Source organism: Vespa velutina, chromosome 6, assembly GCF_912470025.1.
Source record: "Vespa velutina chromosome 6, iVesVel2.1, whole genome shotgun sequence".
NCBI classification, from domain to species: Eukaryota; Metazoa; Arthropoda; class Insecta; order Hymenoptera; family Vespidae; genus Vespa; species Vespa velutina.
The window spans coordinates 8662783-8681338 of NC_062193.1; the positions used below are offsets into that span (position 1 = coordinate 8662783).

An 18556-nucleotide genomic window follows, 5' to 3' on the forward strand; every position below is an offset into this window, starting at 1 on the left:
TTATAATCCATTAAGTATTTCAAAAGAAATATTTTTCGTATGTATTTTTTCTTTTTTTTATATATGTTCGTTAAACTCATAAATTTTGTACATTGTATGTATATCCGTTTATTGCATTAATAGTTCTGTACTTTTATAGAATAGATGGCGCTAAATCATTTTAAGATTACATATCTGCTGTAAAGTGACAGATAAAATAAAAATGGCTGAAAATGGGTTGGGATCTGAAATTGGATCTCAAGAGTATCTTGCAACAGAAGCTATTAATTTAGATTTTATCGAGGTAAACAATAGAATTAATTTATATTTATAAAAAAATGTTATTAGATATGTAATCTACTGAAAGGATTTTTATATTGCATAAAAAATACGTTATATTGTATGAAGCGCGATTGAAGGTTAATTGTATTTACAATGTTTGATTATTTGTTACTTAGTTTATATTTTGAATTATTCTTATGTATATTCGTCTATTATATCAGAGCGATTTTTTACTACTGTACTATATATAGGCAAATTTGTGTGTATTTAAAGTTACTAATACTGTACAGTATTAATGATTTGCCTCCATTGATGTACAGATTGATACAGTATCAAAATTATATTTCAGTTAGATCATGCAGAATATGCCATACCAACTGTGGAAGAATTACCCTCCTTAGAAAGTATATTAACAGAACCTGATTGTACGTCATTGTCAGGAACGGACGATGATCTTGGAGCTGCATCGATTGAGAAATTAGGTAGTAGTGAGACAACCAGTGTTGGCAGTCATTTATCTTTGAATTCACTCAATAAATCTTCCAAAGCTTCACAGCATCCACCGTCTGGAGCTATTTTAAGACACGTAATTTTAAAGGGTATTTCTGCACAAATTGTATCAGCAAGTGTAAGTATTAAAACAAATCTGTAGTATTTTTAATATATATTAAATATAAAAATCTAATGTGAAGAAAACAATGATTCAGGAAAGGGTCAATGCTGGATTAGCAAGTGCAGTTACTGCTGGTGGAAATATGTTAGTAATTGGTACTAGTCATGGTTTAATATTAAACTTTGATTCATCACAAACATTACGATGGTGTGATCAAGAAGCCAGATATCAAGGATCTGTTTCTGCATTGTGTTTTAATCACGATGGAAGTAGAATATTGGCTGGTTTTGCTAGAGGTCTTATTTTAATGATCGATAGTAGTGATGGAAAAGTTTTAAGAACACTTACCGAAGTTCATCCACTTGACACGGCTGTATTACATGTTAAAGTAAGCAATGCTTATTTATCTAATTAATTCTGCGATCGGATACTTTTTCATTATAATTAATTTATATTTTTATTTTAGTTTACAGATTCTTCAAAAGTTGCACTTTGTAGCGATAGCGGTGGATCTGTATTTGAATTAAATTTTACAAGAGTTATGGGAGTTCGAGGCTGTGATAGTAGATGCTTATTTAGTGGTTCTAGAGGTGAAGTGTGCACTTTAGAACCTTTATTACTAAATAATTTACCTTCTCATCCATTAAAAAATTACACATTAGTAGCAATGGCCACATTATCTAAGGTTTGTTCATTTTAGTATTCTCTTTTTATTACTTGTTATTTATAAATTGAATTCATTATATAAGATGAAGCTTTATAGGTGATTGTTGTTTGCATACGACCCAGAATGAGAGTTCTTCTAACACATTCACTATCAGGTGCTGCAATTGCACCTCCACAACTTTCTTGGCAGTTAGTTGTAATACAAGCAGCTGATGCATCTCGAGTAGTTGATCCAGTATTGGCTCTTGCACGGGATGATGTAGTACATTTTTACCAAGTACTATTATTTTATATGGTCAACAATTTTATATTTATTTATTTAATCCAATATTTCACGTTTAAAATATAACTATTACCAAGGTATCTACTGAAGCTGGTACCAGAGTGAAGTTATCTCCTCTTCGCAGAATGTCATTTCCATATACTATAAGCAATTTACGGTGGTTGAATCCAAGATCTTTAGTTGTATTAGATACTCAAGAAAGATTACATTTATTAGATGTAAGAACGCAAGATAGTTTAGAAACATTGGATATGAGCCGTGTTTGTATTTCATATGCTTCCAGTCATTTCAAAGGATTATGTACAGGTGGTAACGTTTCTAAGGTAAAACTTTGTTTTGTTTATAATTATCTAAAAACTGCTAAAATAATTTTTCTTTTCTGCTGTACAATATAATTATTTTTGGCAGGCAATGGCATTAGCTGGTGAAAGAGCATGCTACAATACTGTTATAACATTTGGAAATCAACTTTTGTTATTAGGTACAAAAAGCTTACATGCAGTATGCATAAGAACATGGACAGAACGATTGCAGCACCTAACAATGCAGGTATATTTATTAAAAAATATTAAAAATTTTGTTTTGTATAAAATACAATTTTTTCTAGGGCCGTTTTCCAGAAGCTTTGGCCTTAGGACTTTCCTTCTATCAAGATAAAGGTAAAGCTGTCGTTGGTCTTAGAGGCTCGAAACAACGGCGAAAACAAATAGTTCGTGACACAGTTTGTCAAGTCTTGATTCAATATATGGAACAATTGAATCATTCCTCTATGACTGATAATACAGAATTTGATATAGTCAGTATTTGTGTGGATTACTGTATACAATTGGAAAATACAGAATTATTATTTGGACGATTATGGGATTTGGTATCTGAAACCGAAGGGCTCAAATCAAGTTATTTGTGCGCTCTTGAAAGTCCATTACTGAATGGAAGTCTCAATCCAAGATTACCACCTTTAATAGTTCAACAATTATTTATCTTGTATGATCAAGAAGGGAAAGTGGATTCGCTTCAAACAATTGCCGTTTTATTAGATATAGATTGCTTAGATATTCATCAGGTAAATGAATACATTTTCTAATCAACTAAATTCTGTATTCTTTAACTATATTATTACAGATAACAACTATTTGTCGCCGAAGAAGTTTGTGGGAAGCTCTTATACATCTTCAGACAGCAGCTTTAGGTGATTTTACAGCACCTATACACCAGCTTGTGCCTATTCTTCAAAATACATTGACAAATACCAAAGAATCATTATCTCGAGATATTCTACAACTTGGTAATGCACTTTTGGTTTATGCTAGTTGTTGTCTTGCGGGACGCGGTTTCCCTAGAGATACACTTCCTGAGGTTATGTCACAGAGGGCAAAAACAGATATATTGAGAGCACTTCTCTCTCAACATTCCAGTCTAGCAAGTGATGCAGAAAGACAATATCCTTATTTGAGGACGCTGCTTCGTTTTGACGCAAAAGGTTTTTTAGATGTAATCGCCATTGCCTTTCAAGAACCAGAATTTACCTCTGAAATGGGTCTTAGACAACGACAAAGACTCATAGATATTTTATTGAGCATTGTTCTACCCAGTACACCTCTTACTCCAATGAATTCAGATTATATTACGGATGAACAAAGGACTTTAGTTCTAATATTTATAGTAAATGAAGCAGCAGGAGATACAATTAATTTGGAACCAAATATGTTAATTAGAATAGTAGAAGTATTATGCGATTGCTCATCTGTTGTCACATCTAGGGATCTTAAATCTGAAAAAGAGAATGCAGTGTTAGGACTATTAAACTCAAAGAAATTGCGCAACATATCAGACACTACTTTATTGAATCTTGCACAGAAAGCTAACTTGTAAGTAAAAATGTATAGTTTAGTTATTAATAATTGTATAAATATATTAAAATGTATTTAATATTTTTATTAACAAAAAAATGTGGTCAAATTGAGATATAGCATTCAAGAAATTCTTTTCTTTTTTCTTGTAAATATTTTCCAAATATTACGTTTATTTACAATAGCTATCTAATGATACTACTAGCATTATATGTATTAATTTGTACCGCAGCATGTAATGTTGCAGTATGCGAGTCGCAGAGTTGCTGTATACTGCCAGAGAGGATTGGGTAGCAGTTTGCAAGTGCATGATACTTGATCCTACTAGACATTGTGATATCTGGCCTTGGTTGGAGCGACTTCCTGCAGCTTCATTATATCCGGTCTTAGTAACTAGTGCTTCAGCTCTGGTGGCAATAAATGTTACACAATTTGCTCTTATTATTGCGAATCGAGTGCAAAATAAAATTCCTGAAATTCTCAAAAAATTTGATGGTACTATAAGTTTAGAATATGCTCTCCTAGGAGCTCTATATCAACTCAGTCAATATAAGGAAGAAGAAACTAGTCCAGAATTGTCAACTGAACTTCTGGAAAAATATTTAACACTGATGTGTAAGATAGAACCAGAAAATGTAAGTGTGATATAAATAATAACCATGTCAGAGGATTATTTTCAATTATTTGTTTCACACACACAGGTAGTCAATCATATAAATGGACCACATGGTTGTAGATTAGATGAAGCATTAAAAATAGTAAAACAATCAAATCATATAGATGCTGAAGCAGTAATGCTTGAAAAATTAGGAAATTATCAAGAAGCTTTTGATCTTTTGTTAAATCAATTTAAAAATCACTTGAACATGGTATTTATTATAATATCAGTATTATAATAATAGTAAATATTATGTTTATTATAAATAGTCATAACAATAACATTATTATATACTATTATTATAATATATATTATATTATTATTTTTTATATGGATAACAAATTTCTTTTTCTTAGTATTGTAAGGATAAAGCTTTTGAGAAAGAAGCTATTATTACTGCAATGCAATTAGCAGGGATGTGCAGGAGATCTGCTGGAAGCTTGAGTTGGATGCCACTTGTAGAAGTTGTATTGAAAACTCATTCAGACAGTATCAATGAAAATGGTATTTGAAATAACTTTCTCCATTTTATTTTTTATTCTCCATTTTACGAGTAATCTGGATTATCTGGCAATATAAAAATAATAAGTAACAAATTGCAGTTGAGAAATTGAGTGGAAATTTGTTAAAAATTATTTTGGAATCACTTAGTGGTACAACAGCACTATCAACTGTATTAGAACAAATTTTAAAACATCCACTATCAAAAAGTGGAACGATAGGTGATATACGTCAGTTACTCGAGGGAGTACTAACTCACTCTCAGTATGAACAGACTCTGGTTGAAACTACAGCACGATTGGTCAGCTTAGAACTTCATAAGGCATTGAAAACATCTTTGAGGTATTAATACAATCAACTAATCATTAGTTACATTAATGTCAATAAATATAACATTATTTAATATTGAAATTTATTATTTGTGTAGAGATGCAGGAAAAGCTTGTGCAAGCATTTCCCTTATTTGTCCTATATGTAGACAAATTCTATGCCAAAGTACGAATTACGTAGCAATTTTTGAATGTGGACATGGATATCATTTAGACTGTTTGGGAGAACCCAGATCTTGTTATAAATGTTTGAATGCCAAAGGATGGGCACCTGTTGTTACTAATATTATACGGACCAGTAATTCACATCTGGTATGTTAAAATCATTTATTAAATTTTCGTTAGAAATTATGTTTAAAACATTCGTATCTTTTCATTATTTGCTAACTATTTATATCAATATTTTTTCTATATATTGATCTTTTATTACATACGTCTATTTTTTTTTTTTTTTTTTTTTTTTTTTTTTTTTTTTTTTTTTTTATATTGTAGGAAAGAAAACAGATTTTGCCACCAGAATTTATGCGTACTAAAAACTTCTCTTTAAGTCTTGCACCACCAACTTCTGTTCCTGATCTTGAAGGCATTTTTTAATATAAATACTAATATAAATGCGTGAGAACTTCATGTATATAAGGACCGTTTTATTTGTTGTTAAACAAACGTTAGTATATAACTGATTTGATATATTATGCCTCATCTTTCTATTTTCACTCTCATTTTCTGAAGTATTCATTATACTTTGAACTATTATATTTCTCGAAATACAATATTAAATTTAAATTATTGTTAATGACTATTTTTGAGATAAAAACTGTAACAATACAGTTCCATTACATTTTAAAGTATTTACAATTATTATCATGCATTATTACTGATATTATACTAGTTTTCATATGTTTATAAATTGTAAACTATTAAATTGCATATATTCTTCGTAATATCCATAGGACATAGATATTTTTATTTCAAAAAAGGCTATTGGCTTATCCAGCTGTATATTTAATATGTTGCCAAATATATAATCTTAAAGAAGAGTTCAAAAATTGTTATTCTTCATTTTAATATAACGAAATTAATATTTTTTATTTTATAAAAAAAAAACTCATTATTAAATTTTTAACTCAACTTTCGAATAATATTTAAAATCACAGATTATATAGTACTTTTTAACAATTTAACCGTGGATAAAACTGGTACATCGATCTTTCGTTTATTACTTTTTATTATAAAAACTGGCTTTTTTATTATATTTTCTGCTAATATATAATATGGGTTTATAATTTCATTACCCATAAGTTCACCAGTCAATAGTTTGGATACAAATAAAAAAACATTAAGTTCTGAGGAAACTAATTGATTTTTTGGTAATAATGCAGTACTTGATACAAATTTGTCAATTGTTGATTCTAATTTAAGAATATACGGGACCATTTTTGACATTATTAAATATTGTTGCACCTAAAATTGATTAAATATACATTCATTATAATCATACACACAATTCAACAATTATAACATCAAATTTTTTGCATACTCAACCTTACTATCATATCTTTCAAGATTATTTAATAATTCTACAATTTCATTAAACAAGTTATATCCAATTATTACATCATTTAAATTACACATCAGTTCATTAGTCTGTAATTTTGTCTTTACCATAATGGCTTCTTTTCTAATTTTATCAAGAAGAGAAGACAATGAAATATTTGGTAGAGTGTGACTTATGATTTGAATTTTAGAATATTGTTTGCAAATCTGTATCATAAAAAGGCATCTAATAATATTTATACTATTAAATAAGAAAGTAATATGATATAAATTAAATTACCTGTTGATTCATGATCGTCCATAAATTAGAAATATGATTTGCAAATTTTTTAATTTCATCATTTACTGGACAATGTATTTCTGCTAAGCTCCACAATGATTTGAGCTTATCAGCAAAATTGCTTCTTATTTTGTTAAACCATTCGAGTTTTGTCTCTAATTCATAATCTAATTGTATTCCATAATCAATTTCATTTCTAAGAATTGTCACCTGCAGTAAACATGTCTATTTATTGTAATTTATTTAAAAAATAAACTTAATGTAAACAATCTTAACGAAATTGTACTAAACTGATACTACAATATGAGTAATGTTTTACTGTATCGTTTATTGTTTATTATCTTATATCTTAATGTATAAATAATTTATGAGTACTTACATTTTTTTTAAGAATTTTTAAAAGTATATTGGTTGAATTTTTAACGATATTTGTTTGAGATTCCATCAGATTAGTATCTTTCATCCAATATACATTAGATCATTTAAAACAGAAGAAAAGAGAAAAAGAAAAAAAAAATAATTGTGTTTCTATGGATAATAGTTGAAGATATACGATTATCAATTTTTTCTAGATACTTTTGTTTTATTTCAGTAAATTATTCTAATGGCAAATACAAATGAATTTTTTTTTAGATTTATATCTTGTACATAAAGTTGACATTTTTTTTTATGATCGTTATTTCTACGGCGATTTACAATATGAGATACTAATGACATCTTTTGGCTAGTATTTAATTCGTAAAATGATGTAACGAGGTATTGTAAGTGAAAGCAGACAGGATCTACTTCACATTTGACTTAACAAATTCTCTATAGTTTTGCAATCTTAATCCTTGTTTCTTATCATTAAAAAGTCCTATACTTACGAATCTAAGTAATTTACAATTTTCTTGAACTAATATTTTATTACGATTACTTTTAAAGCTAATATTTAATATGTTCAATCCATTATGGACATTATTTCAATATTGAGTCTAGTTTATTATTTGAGAAACAATTTACACACAAATATTAACAGATATTGATTCAAAATTACTTTCAAACGAAATAGATACCACAATTATTTTAAAAAAGAATTTATTAAGGAATTTTTAATTTTTATTAAGGAATCGTGCAAGAAATAGCAATTGTTCAGATTGGTGTGTCTCTTACTAAAACATTAAATAATCTCTTTGCACATAAATATAAATTACAGAACAGGAGATGAGTATCATTGGTAAAGATAGAAGGACGGATAGCATTATTTATTTGCATTAGTATTTAAATGTAATATCTGTAATATTAAAGAAATGTTATTTCAGCCAGGTGCTATCTTTTTGTAATAATTCTTTTAAAATTCATATTTCTCAAAAAAATGAATATATACATTATAAAAATAAGTTCAAGATTATTTTATATTTTAACCATTATTAATCAATAATAAGCATATTGAATTCTTGAGAGAAAACAATTATGTTCTTGTAGTTATAAATTATACGAATTAAAATTTACTTTTATATATGAAGCTACTTCAATTCAGCCAAAAAGAAAACAAAAAAAAAATAAATTTTTTAAATGATACAAATTTTATGAAATGCATTTATACTTAAATATCACATAAAAGTAAAACTCAAGAATTCATATAGTAAAATGTATAATAATAATAATAATAATAATAATAATAATAATAATAATAATAATGATAAGAATTCTTTACACTTGTTTTGAACACAAAATTGGTATATATGTATTATCGATACTCAACCTCCTTATCATTAGTCATATATCATCTTTAAAATAAAAGAAGAAAAAATCAAACCACGTTATGAACTCTTCAGGAACATGCAAGAGTTAAAATGCAATAAAAGAACCACATTATATATCTGACACTGAGATACTTTATGAATTAATAATCTAAATCAGCGCTGAGACATAGGCTTTGACAGTTTACTTTCAATAGACAGTGAAACTGTGTATCGATCAGCAACTTCGAACTAATACCATATCTCCCATAACATCAGAATGTCGTAGAGGCTATTTTATAGAATTTTTTGTTTTCTTTTATCCACGTTGCCAATGTACGCGAGAATTATTGTGGTATCTATAACGAGGATGCCTATAATTACTATTACGTCGTAGCCGCGTATTATTGGAAGCATTATAATAAGATTCTCGATGGTAACCGCTAATTGATCGATTCCAAGTCTTCCCATTTTGATACTCTTGGAATAAATTATATCCGGTACTTATTCTATCGCCAAACATTCTGTGTTCTTTAACTTTTTTTACTCGACCTCGATCTGCTTCCTCGTCGTCCGCATTAATGTGACGTTTACGCTCTTCTCGTCTGTCATTATCAACTTCACGTTCTAAATGACATCTATTGCCACGCCAATTTGTTACTATGAAAAAAAAATAATAAGAAAATTCGATTTATTTATACACTCCAATCATTGAAACTTTTTCATTTTATCTACGATTCATCTCTTCAGCTTAATATTATTATTAGATAATACAAACCTAAGGTACTGCCATATCCACGATGGGACATTTTTAATAAATTTGAGACAGTGTCCGAACGATTTGTTCCATTAAAATCTCTCAATGCTGCAGCGCTTGGCGTTATATTGCTTTGACTGCATTTAGTTGAATCTTCTCTGAAAAATACATTCAAATATAATAAATTATGTAAGTTAATTCATAATTTTATTCTTATATTTTATTCAAAAGACAGATTAATCTTTTTAAAAGACACCATTAAAATAGATACAAAATTAATCAAATAAAAATATATTACTTGTTGTCAGTCACAGACCATCCATTTGGGGTTGCATTTGATATGGGAGAAAATGCATCCTTTGATACTTGCCAACCCTTTATACTGCTACTTGCAGCTTTGGTAAGTACTTTATCTTCCTGGCCTGTTTTTACTCTAATTGGATGATAAGACTTTTCTTTGCTACTATTTTCCATCTTACCATTTACTTCTGATTTACCATTTTGATGTTTCAAGGCAGTTAATGAACTATTGCCATTAGAAACATTCTGTACTTTCGTACACTGAACAGAACTACTTTGACTTGAAGACGTTGAATTATTAGACTGTTTCATTGTTAATATTTGTGTTTCTTTTGAGGTAGGAACTGTTTTAGGTATTGAGTCTTTTACTGTTGATGCCTTCTGTGCACCATTAGCTACAGTAAGGGAAAGATTTGTTTTCAATGTAGACACATTCGTTACTACACGAGTTTTGTTTGATACAGAAGAATTTATCTCTTCCTCATCACTTGATCCATCATATGGTACTAAACTATTTCCACTTAATACTTTTTTAAACTGCACTGCAAGCCATGGTTGAGATTTGTCTTGTGACTTTTGTGATAATTGTGTTCCACTGATACTTGTACACTTCTGTAGAGGAAGCTGAAGTCCTACATTCTTTTGTATGGATAATTGAGCACCTATCTTTGAACCTTCTATACCACTTTTATTGATGGGCGAACCGTTAACAGATCCATTATATATGTCAGATGTTGATGCTTTTGGATTTACAGATTTACTAGAAGGACTTGAGGACAATACACTTTTTTCAGATGACATGCCATTCATTTTAACTGCCTGTTGATTATTTATTTGACCTTGATTAGGTTCCATTTCAAATATCATTATATATGCATTTGTATTTAATACATTGCTAAGACTAATTGGACGAACCTACGAATTAAGAAAGAAATATAATACTATTGAAAAGTTATATACTTACTTAATGATTTATGACTGCAAAATTTATTAACTTATACTTACGCATGAATCATCAAAGGAGTAATATTGACCAGTTGAAATTTGTGCAACTGCTGTATAATGCCCACAATTTACTGACGGGCCCATATGTGTAACAATTGACATAAGTTTATAAGTAAGCTGCAGCAAAGGTTCGTTTGGTTCTCTCCATAGGTAAGGACCCATATCTATTGTTTGTCTAAAATCTATATGACGAGATATTTTCCCTCCCAAAACACTAAATCTTTTTAACTGAACACACAAAACCTTAGGAGCTCGTTCTAAACTAAATTGTTTAGTCGCGGGTACTCTTCTTTTACAAGCTTCACACTTATAATCGTTATTGTCCAACTGTTCTCGACTGAAATAACTATTTAACGCTTCGTCCAATGTGCTTGCTTTACGTATATCAACCAATAAATCCTATGTAATATAAAGAAAGTTTTTTATTATATCTTTTTTATTAATTTGCGTTTATTTTCTGAATGAGTGTTTATCTCCTTACCTGAAAATGTTGAAACGTAGTAGAAACATGACCACATTGTAAACACTTAACTTCAGTGCGTATATAACCACCAAATATTTGATTGATAGGTGTTGTTTCTTTAGAATAACTGTCTAACTTTCCTGCTTTGCGTCTTGTTAAATAAGCTCTTTCCATTCCTTCTAATAAATAACGTAAAAACTCATGAGCATCTTCTTGTTGTCCTGGTACCATAGTTCGACAGATAACTGTAATTATAAACATTGTCGTATATCATGTCAATCAATGTTAATTAATATTTTTGTTTTATAAACATTATATTATGTAAGTCAACATTTTATATTGCTTACGTTTTAATTTATTATATATATAGAATGGTTTGATGGCGCATCCTGACTTCTGGTGACTGAATTGTAGAGTCTTAGCCACTGCGCAAGTAAGGCACTCTCCACCTCCATCTAAAACTATCCTATTATCAAAACACCATTCAAAACAGTGGTATTAAGGTTTTAAAAATTTATAACATTCCAGTTTAGTTTTAATTGTAAATGTATTATTTAAAACTAATACATAAAGAACTTACCATTTTGTTCACATTTTGAAGTATGATGTGAATCCGATAATAACCAATTTACAAGTGCTGGCACATGAAATAATGCCTGAAGTGTACTATTTAAATAGCAAGTATTACCAACATTATACATGCCAGCACCTACTGGAAATGTTCCTCTCCATCCTAGATTTACTTTCTTGGAACAATACAAAGTAACAGCTGGTTCTGGCAATGTAGGACCTTTACTCATACCTTCGTTTTTTTTTACATACGTTGTACCATCTTTAGATTTTGTATCTTCTAGATTATCTGAATTTGGTAAACTCAAGACAATATATTTAGCTTTGAGTTGATCCAAAATTTTTGCCTGATAATCATCGACTTCTTTATATTGAACTTCTCCTTGAAGAATTCTTGATGCGCTAACAAGTAAACTTGTAGATAGCTCCTCTGTTCCTTTCCTTTGGTTACCTTCTAAAGTACGGCGGAGTGTTGCCGCAACAGGATCGTAAACACTTACAGCTGGCATAACTATCGCTGTTACCACTTATTCTCTATTGTTTGATAAACTCCTGTGAAAAAAGAAAAATATATATATATATATATATATATATATATATATATATATATATATATATACAAGATGTAATTATACAGTGTAAAGAAATCTATATAAAAATATATTGTGTAATATTTTTTAAAAACAATTTTCATAAAATTCAAATGATATTTTACTAAATCTGAAAGGTCAAATAAGCATTATTATCAATGTTATCTTATCAAGATCAACGGTTTAAATTTGTTCAGCTTTACGATTTGAGATTAATTTAATGAATATAATAACTTTTTATAAAACATTTGTTATGTGTTTCATAAATACATTGTTATACACGACTAACTTATATTCAATTAGAAAGGTTAATTCAGCTTTCGAATAATCCAGTAACTCGTACTACACAGATTACATTATGATCATTGAACATTATCAAAATATGAATTTATATTCTGATTTCAATTATTTCCTTAACATTTCGAATATACATACATATAATCGCAACGTGAAATAACATGTATCAGATCGGTTAAAGAAACACGTGCACGGTTTCTTCGAATAATCTACGCACTTGTAACCGACGCGATAGTAGAAAAAAAATTTAATCTACCAATAAAGGTGATAGAAATACAAAAAAATATATATATTCAAGAAAACTGAATAAGAACGCATCATGGTGTAATTAAGCCCATAAGCACGCGGCACGGTAGACACTATTGTTTATCTTCCGCTCGTGATTATTAGTGTACTACGATAAGCATAAATCACTTTAATTAATAATCGTACAGGAAATACCTTAGATTTACTTATGTTAACTGATTACGTATGGAAAGAAATACGTATTATCGATTAATAGCTATTTGTTTGCGCTTACGTACTTCGGATCAGTTACCGGATGAGTTTAACTGGAAGGCGCGTGTATCCAGCCATGAGGAAGATTTTCCCGCGTACTTTGTACACTTACCCCGCCTTTAATTCACGCACACAAAACCGCAAGCTTAACCTTCATCCGTAGCGCCATTACGAATATCGTATTCTAAGGGTATTCAACATTTTCGCGATTGTTTGTGTCTCAAGGCAAGGAAAAATAAGACCCGACTACATCATGATGACAGCCATTTGCATTTCCATCGACAACCTCAATAACGCCGACTACCCACCGCGCTTTCTGCCTGATTTCTGGACTCTCTCCAGCCAGGCGCGATCAGTTAGCGACCCCGTTTCCATCTTGTATTTTACATCAGAATTTATAAATATTTTAGCTCGCATAACCAGCGGATGTGATCTTATGTTCTTTCTGCAATCGCCATTGATAATGAGATTTCCATCTTCAATATATGTATGCACAATCGGACCTATCATCGATGACTTCTTTCATTCGTTGAAGGAAGACAAAAATTATTTCTTGAAATCGTTGGAATTAGTAAATCAGAAAAGTACATTTGATAATAAATAAGTTTTTTCACCATTCATGGGAAGAAAGAAGAAAGTATGATAATCGTCAACCGGATAAAAGGGAATTTAAAACGATAGAAATTCTCGTACAAACGTTTCGGGTACACTGGGACGACACCAAAATCGAGAACGCAGTTTTGTTTCAACCAAAATTTGATGTTTTAACGGTGTATAACATACACTTTGTGGATTGGAATTAATATCGGTCTGCTGAACGAGCATAATAATTTTAATAATTTTTATTATATTAATACTATATTGTATGTCTTCACTAATTTCATCGCGCCATCTGGTAAAGTAAGCATTGAAATAACATAAACATAACCGCTATCATATTCTGTTCTTGAAATTTTTAGTTTTAGGTCTTCCTCTTGGCGCTGCATTTCTCTTTCTCTTCCTCTTTGGCGCTGCATTTCTCTTTTTCTTCCTCTTTACAGTTACTTTATTTTTAGTACCATTACTAAATTTCTATGGATATATTTCATTTGATTTCAAACAATTCACATTATTAAAGTTTCCTTCACCTTAAATAATCGTATGTCTAATTAATCTTGACGAATTAGATAATAGCAAAAAACATCTTAGACATATTTTATTTGATATGTTTATAATGTTTTGTACAAATGAGATAGGTAAAGGTACAAATTTATTGCAGTTGTATTTCCATAGATATTATTTGCAAGTTTAAAGAATTATTATGGTTAGTTTAATATATTATTTTACGGCTAACGTAGAGATTTAATATGCGCGTGCAATTATGAATTTTATTTTGAATAAAATAATATTAATGTAAAAGTAAAAAAAAAAAAATTTAGACCAAGGTCCCACCGAGATTTGAACTCGGATCGCTGGATTCAAAGTCCAGAGTGCTAACCATTACACCATGGGACCGCTTGTAAAACTCTCTTGTTTTTCACATCATCTTATTCATACTTTTTCATTCTTTTAAATAATCATTGAATTTTTGTCTTTTCATATCATATTGAATAAAAATGATATTCAATAAATTCTATTTTTATTATAATATTGCATATACGATCTTGCATTTTTTCAGTCATCTGAAAATTATAGGTTGCAAGATTCAAGTACTTCGCGTTGTGGCAGAATAAGAAAAGAACGTACTTTTCACTTGTGCTGTGGGAACATATACATAAACTCTATTTGTTTTCTTAAGGTAAAGTATATTTAAAAACTATTGTGTAATAATTATGTTTTGTGTTTATTAAATTTTTCGTTTTGCTCTAATTATTAGCATATGTATTTTCGTGGTTAACTAAGATACAACATCTGCATACATTTTTGTAATATTTAATATAATATTTAATTTTAAAGTGTATCTTTCTTAATGAACTTTCAACGATTTGAAAATATTTGTGAAAATTCATAGGTCCAAATTTATCGCATCATCTTATATTAGAAAGTTTATATTACTGTTTCACGAATCTCCGCCTTAATGTTTAACAACGAACGCGGTCTTATAGTATTTGGTAGCTACGATTTGGAAGTCTTCTGATTGTCAGTCTATGCACGTTTATCAAATATAACGGCATTAACATATCAAGTACAATAATTTTTTGCATCAGGCAATCGGGACGAAGATATGAGTCGTACAACTTAAAGCCTGATGCCGAAGATTAAATACGTTTGAGACATTTAAGTCCCAATAAGGTTAGATTTGTTAACCTTAAAGTATAAGCAAAGAACCATTGTTGAACGAAATGGATCGTCTCGGTGAAGATGAAACTGGCAATTCTTATGTGGAAAGACGTGTAAGCGGTCGAGGACGAGGTCGTGGTTCTTGGGTGCCAATGCCAAAAAATACGCAAGAACAGCAGATATTAAGAAGACCACATTATGCCGGTAGTGCACATCCAGCTGTCGGTTCGTTTCGTATTATAATATAAATACTTTTTATCTTATACATAATATCATTTTTGAATGTTGTTTTTTTTTATCAATGAGAAAATTTATACAGGTTCTACTGTGACTAACTCCTCTGAACAAAACAAATCACAAGAATCTATTAACAGTATTGTTGAAAATTCAACCTTATCGGTAGATGCTGCTGAATTTGTTCCTAAATGCCAGAGTTATGTTGTACCTATGGTATATATGTATATATATATATATATAAATAACAAATTACTAATTTCATTTGTAATAGATTTAATACCTGATAGTATTTTTATATTTTAATGTTTATTATATTTGAAGCAGCAACCATCATCAATGATTTGGCCGAAACATTCTGTCCAAAATAGAATTCAATTAGCAAGAGAATTACCTCATCAATTACCAGGACAAACACAATTACAACATAGACAGATAATAGAGAGGCAACACTATGAGCATTTTTCTGATTCCATACATTCATCTCGACAACGTCACTTAGAAGAACAAGAAGTAAGTAAATTTTGAATATCACAGACATCTGAACAACATATTGATTAATATGCCAATATACAAAATTCTAAAAATTATGATACATATATTTGTGATAGTATAGATGTATTTCAGGGTTGCTTTATAGTTAGAATTGAAAAAAATTATTGTATTATTTTATTATTATTATCTTTTATTCTAATCAGGAGTTACGGCTAGATAATCAGGAACAAAATTTAGCAAATACAATGCATCAGCTAACTAGTGTGATGCATTATTTAACTATGAATCCTGGAAGTTTTGCATCTTTAGTACCACCACTTCTCAATAATATCAAGCTTCATTGTGAATCTCCTACTGAACTTCAAGAAATTGTAGAAGTTGTAATAGTACAGGTATATAACACTTTTATTTATGTTTTTTTTTTGCTAATGCTCATACACATAAATATATACTATTTACAATTGACTCAATTCTTGTAGAGTATAAATGAAGGGAACTTCCGATATAGCGGTGCTCGTATTTTTATGTGTCTTGATACAGCTATGACAAGAGAGGAACAAAAACCTTTCAGAGAAATTCTACATACACTGCAAGTTTATATTTTCCCGTACCTTAAGTTAAAATAGCTCTAAATATAAAACAACAGATTTGTTAATATTAACTCATTTTCACTTTTAATTTCTTTATTATATATCTTTATTATGTTTATAATTTAAATAGATGTAAGGACAAAACACAGAAACAAGCTTCTACTTGGCAAAAAAATGACAAACACACAGAAGAAGAACAGATGAAATGCCATGGATTGATATTATTCCTAGCAGAATTAGTTGTCCAAATGGGGGATGTGCTTGCTTTTGAATTAGGAGAACAGTTAATACAACTTATTTCAATTGTATTGAAAAATCCAGGATCAAATTCTGCTAAACATATATGCCAAGCACTTAAAGTATATGAATTTATAAATAATTAATAATAATTGCTGTCCTAATTTTTATTTAATTTCTAATATGTTTATTTCGATTATTTTTTTAGCTGGCAGGACATACTTTAGAAAGAGATAAAAGAGGTAGCCGAAAAGAAATGGAAAATATGATGCGTGCTTTAACAGAATTAGTCACAGAAGGAAGAGCAGATTCAAGTGTGGGTCGCATGATCGATAGTGTACATCAATTGCGTAATGGGAATTGGGGACGAGATAGTCATAATTCATCCAGTCAAAATTCATTACCAGAACCTATACACTCAACTAAAATACAACATGAATATAATGAACTTGTCTTGTATGGTCCTGATGGTAAAGTACTATCTGCTGAAGAAAGTCAATTCTTACAGGATGCAGCAACAGATGCTAGTGATTCTGAAAAACAAGCGTATGTATTAATTGATCTGATATAAAAATTTAAATTTATTGCTGTTTTCGCAATATAGTCATTTTATTAATAATTATTTTGTATTAAATTGAAATTTTAGAGAAATAGATCAGGAGTATGAAGAATTATTGGAAGATGAAGACGACGAGTCGTTCGCTACTGCTTATGAAGAATTTTTGAAACTTTTACCCAATAAAATTGAAAATAAAGTACATCAGTGAATGTTAGTATAAGAAAAAAGAACATTTATAGTATGCAAGAACACTAATAATGATCGTTCTATAAATATTAGTATACAAATATTTTTAATCCTTTGGTATAAGCTTATACCTAACGTATTTGAAATAATTTATGTTATATTTATATAATAATTCTGAAAGATAACAACTTACTGTCTCTGAATATTTATAAAATGGGCTTAAATGCAGTAGTCATATGATTTACCAAAAACGTTGACTAGCTTTGAAACGTTTAATATTGTATAGATTTAATACATATAACTATTAAAATTATTCAAAATGTTGAAGAGGTAACTGTTATCTATTTTTTTTTCTATTCTATTTGTACAACAATTTTGATAATACTTAATGTATGTATGATATAATAATCTTTTACTCTATAAAATAGAGTATATCAACTCATTTTAATTAATTTAGTTAAATTTAATAATTAACTTTATAAATCTGATTTTTTGATATTATATATTACTTATATATTATAGAACATATGTTAAATATTTATTAATTACACTTTGGTCATATATAATATTTTTTTTTAGAAAACAAGCAAGAAAAATAATTTACCATTTACCACTTGATAAAAGGTATAAATAAAATAGTTACAATAAAGCAAAAATTTGATCTAAAAGAAATTTTATTCCTCTGATATTTTCCTGTGCCACATTAAAATGCGTCATTGAAATGATTCAACGCGGCCTTGATGCAAGTTGCTTTTTAAGGAATCGAGCCATAATATAATAATAAATATCTATTTTGAGAG

The 18556-nt window shown here is 29.2% G+C and overlaps 4 protein-coding genes and 1 non-coding gene across 19 annotated transcripts; 2 read left to right on the top strand and 3 right to left on the bottom strand.

Annotated features, from left to right (window-relative positions):
• Positions 1 to 165: 165 nt before the first annotated feature.
• LOC124949951 (vacuolar protein sorting-associated protein 8 homolog) lies at positions 166 to 8295 on the top strand. Of its 3 annotated transcripts, XM_047495870.1 has the most exons (15): positions 166 to 283; positions 611 to 889; positions 969 to 1262; positions 1341 to 1559; positions 1638 to 1817; positions 1901 to 2146; positions 2232 to 2372; positions 2431 to 2886; positions 2946 to 3691; positions 3921 to 4308; positions 4375 to 4542; positions 4688 to 4835; positions 4934 to 5174; positions 5260 to 5473; positions 5654 to 8295. In XM_047495870.1, exons 1-15 carry the CDS (start codon positions 203 to 205, stop codon positions 5753 to 5755), a joined length of 3903 nt encoding a protein of 1300 aa, XP_047351826.1. In that variant the 5' UTR covers positions 166 to 202; the 3' UTR covers positions 5756 to 8295. The 3 variants fall into 3 exon arrangements, with proteins under 3 accessions (XP_047351826.1, XP_047351827.1, XP_047351829.1); XM_047495871.1 differs by lacking the exon at positions 4375 to 4542; XM_047495873.1 differs by lacking the exons at positions 5260 to 5473; positions 5654 to 8295 and having other exon boundaries at positions 4921 to 5058.
• On the bottom strand, positions 5475 to 7712 carry LOC124949835. Its single transcript, XM_047495566.1, has 4 exons — positions 7692 to 7712; positions 6996 to 7220; positions 6704 to 6922; positions 5475 to 6622 (listed from the first exon to the last, which is right to left on the bottom strand). Exons 1-4 carry the CDS (start codon positions 7710 to 7712, stop codon positions 6317 to 6319), a joined length of 771 nt encoding a protein of 256 aa, XP_047351522.1. The 3' UTR covers positions 5475 to 6316.
• LOC124949952 (ubiquitin carboxyl-terminal hydrolase 36) lies at positions 7556 to 14089 on the bottom strand. Of its 10 annotated transcripts, none has more exons than XM_047495877.1 (9): positions 13811 to 14085; positions 13505 to 13715; positions 11822 to 12363; positions 11589 to 11702; positions 11260 to 11486; positions 10779 to 11177; positions 9772 to 10688; positions 9495 to 9631; positions 7556 to 9376 (listed from the first exon to the last, which is right to left on the bottom strand). In XM_047495877.1, exons 3-9 carry the CDS (start codon positions 12318 to 12320, stop codon positions 9036 to 9038), a joined length of 2634 nt encoding a protein of 877 aa, XP_047351833.1. In that variant the 5' UTR covers positions 12321 to 12363; positions 13505 to 13715; positions 13811 to 14085; the 3' UTR covers positions 7556 to 9035. The 10 variants fall into 10 exon arrangements, 9 of the variants coding, with proteins under 9 accessions (XP_047351833.1, XP_047351834.1, XP_047351830.1 ...); XM_047495878.1 differs by having other exon boundaries at positions 13309 to 13715; XM_047495874.1 differs by having other exon boundaries at positions 13223 to 13715.
• Positions 14090 to 14618: 529 nt separating this feature from the next.
• On the bottom strand, positions 14619 to 14690 carry Trnaq-uug. The gene has a single exon. It is a non-coding gene; the product is annotated as a tRNA-Gln (tRNA).
• A 67-nt stretch (positions 14691 to 14757) lies between these two features.
• LOC124949953 (polyadenylate-binding protein-interacting protein 1) lies at positions 14758 to 18090 on the top strand. 4 transcript variants are annotated; one of them, XM_047495884.1, is made up of 9 exons: positions 14758 to 14973; positions 15383 to 15680; positions 15775 to 15905; positions 16014 to 16202; positions 16388 to 16576; positions 16664 to 16773; positions 16905 to 17133; positions 17220 to 17557; positions 17658 to 18090. In XM_047495884.1, exons 2-9 carry the CDS (start codon positions 15518 to 15520, stop codon positions 17776 to 17778), a joined length of 1470 nt encoding a protein of 489 aa, XP_047351840.1. In that variant the 5' UTR covers positions 14758 to 14973; positions 15383 to 15517; the 3' UTR covers positions 17779 to 18090. The 4 variants fall into 4 exon arrangements, with proteins under 4 accessions (XP_047351840.1, XP_047351841.1, XP_047351842.1 ...); XM_047495885.1 differs by lacking the exon at positions 14758 to 14973 and having other exon boundaries at positions 15244 to 15680; positions 16017 to 16202; XM_047495886.1 differs by lacking the exons at positions 14758 to 14973; positions 15775 to 15905 and having other exon boundaries at positions 15510 to 15680.
• The last annotated feature ends 466 nt before the right edge of the window (positions 18091 to 18556 follow it).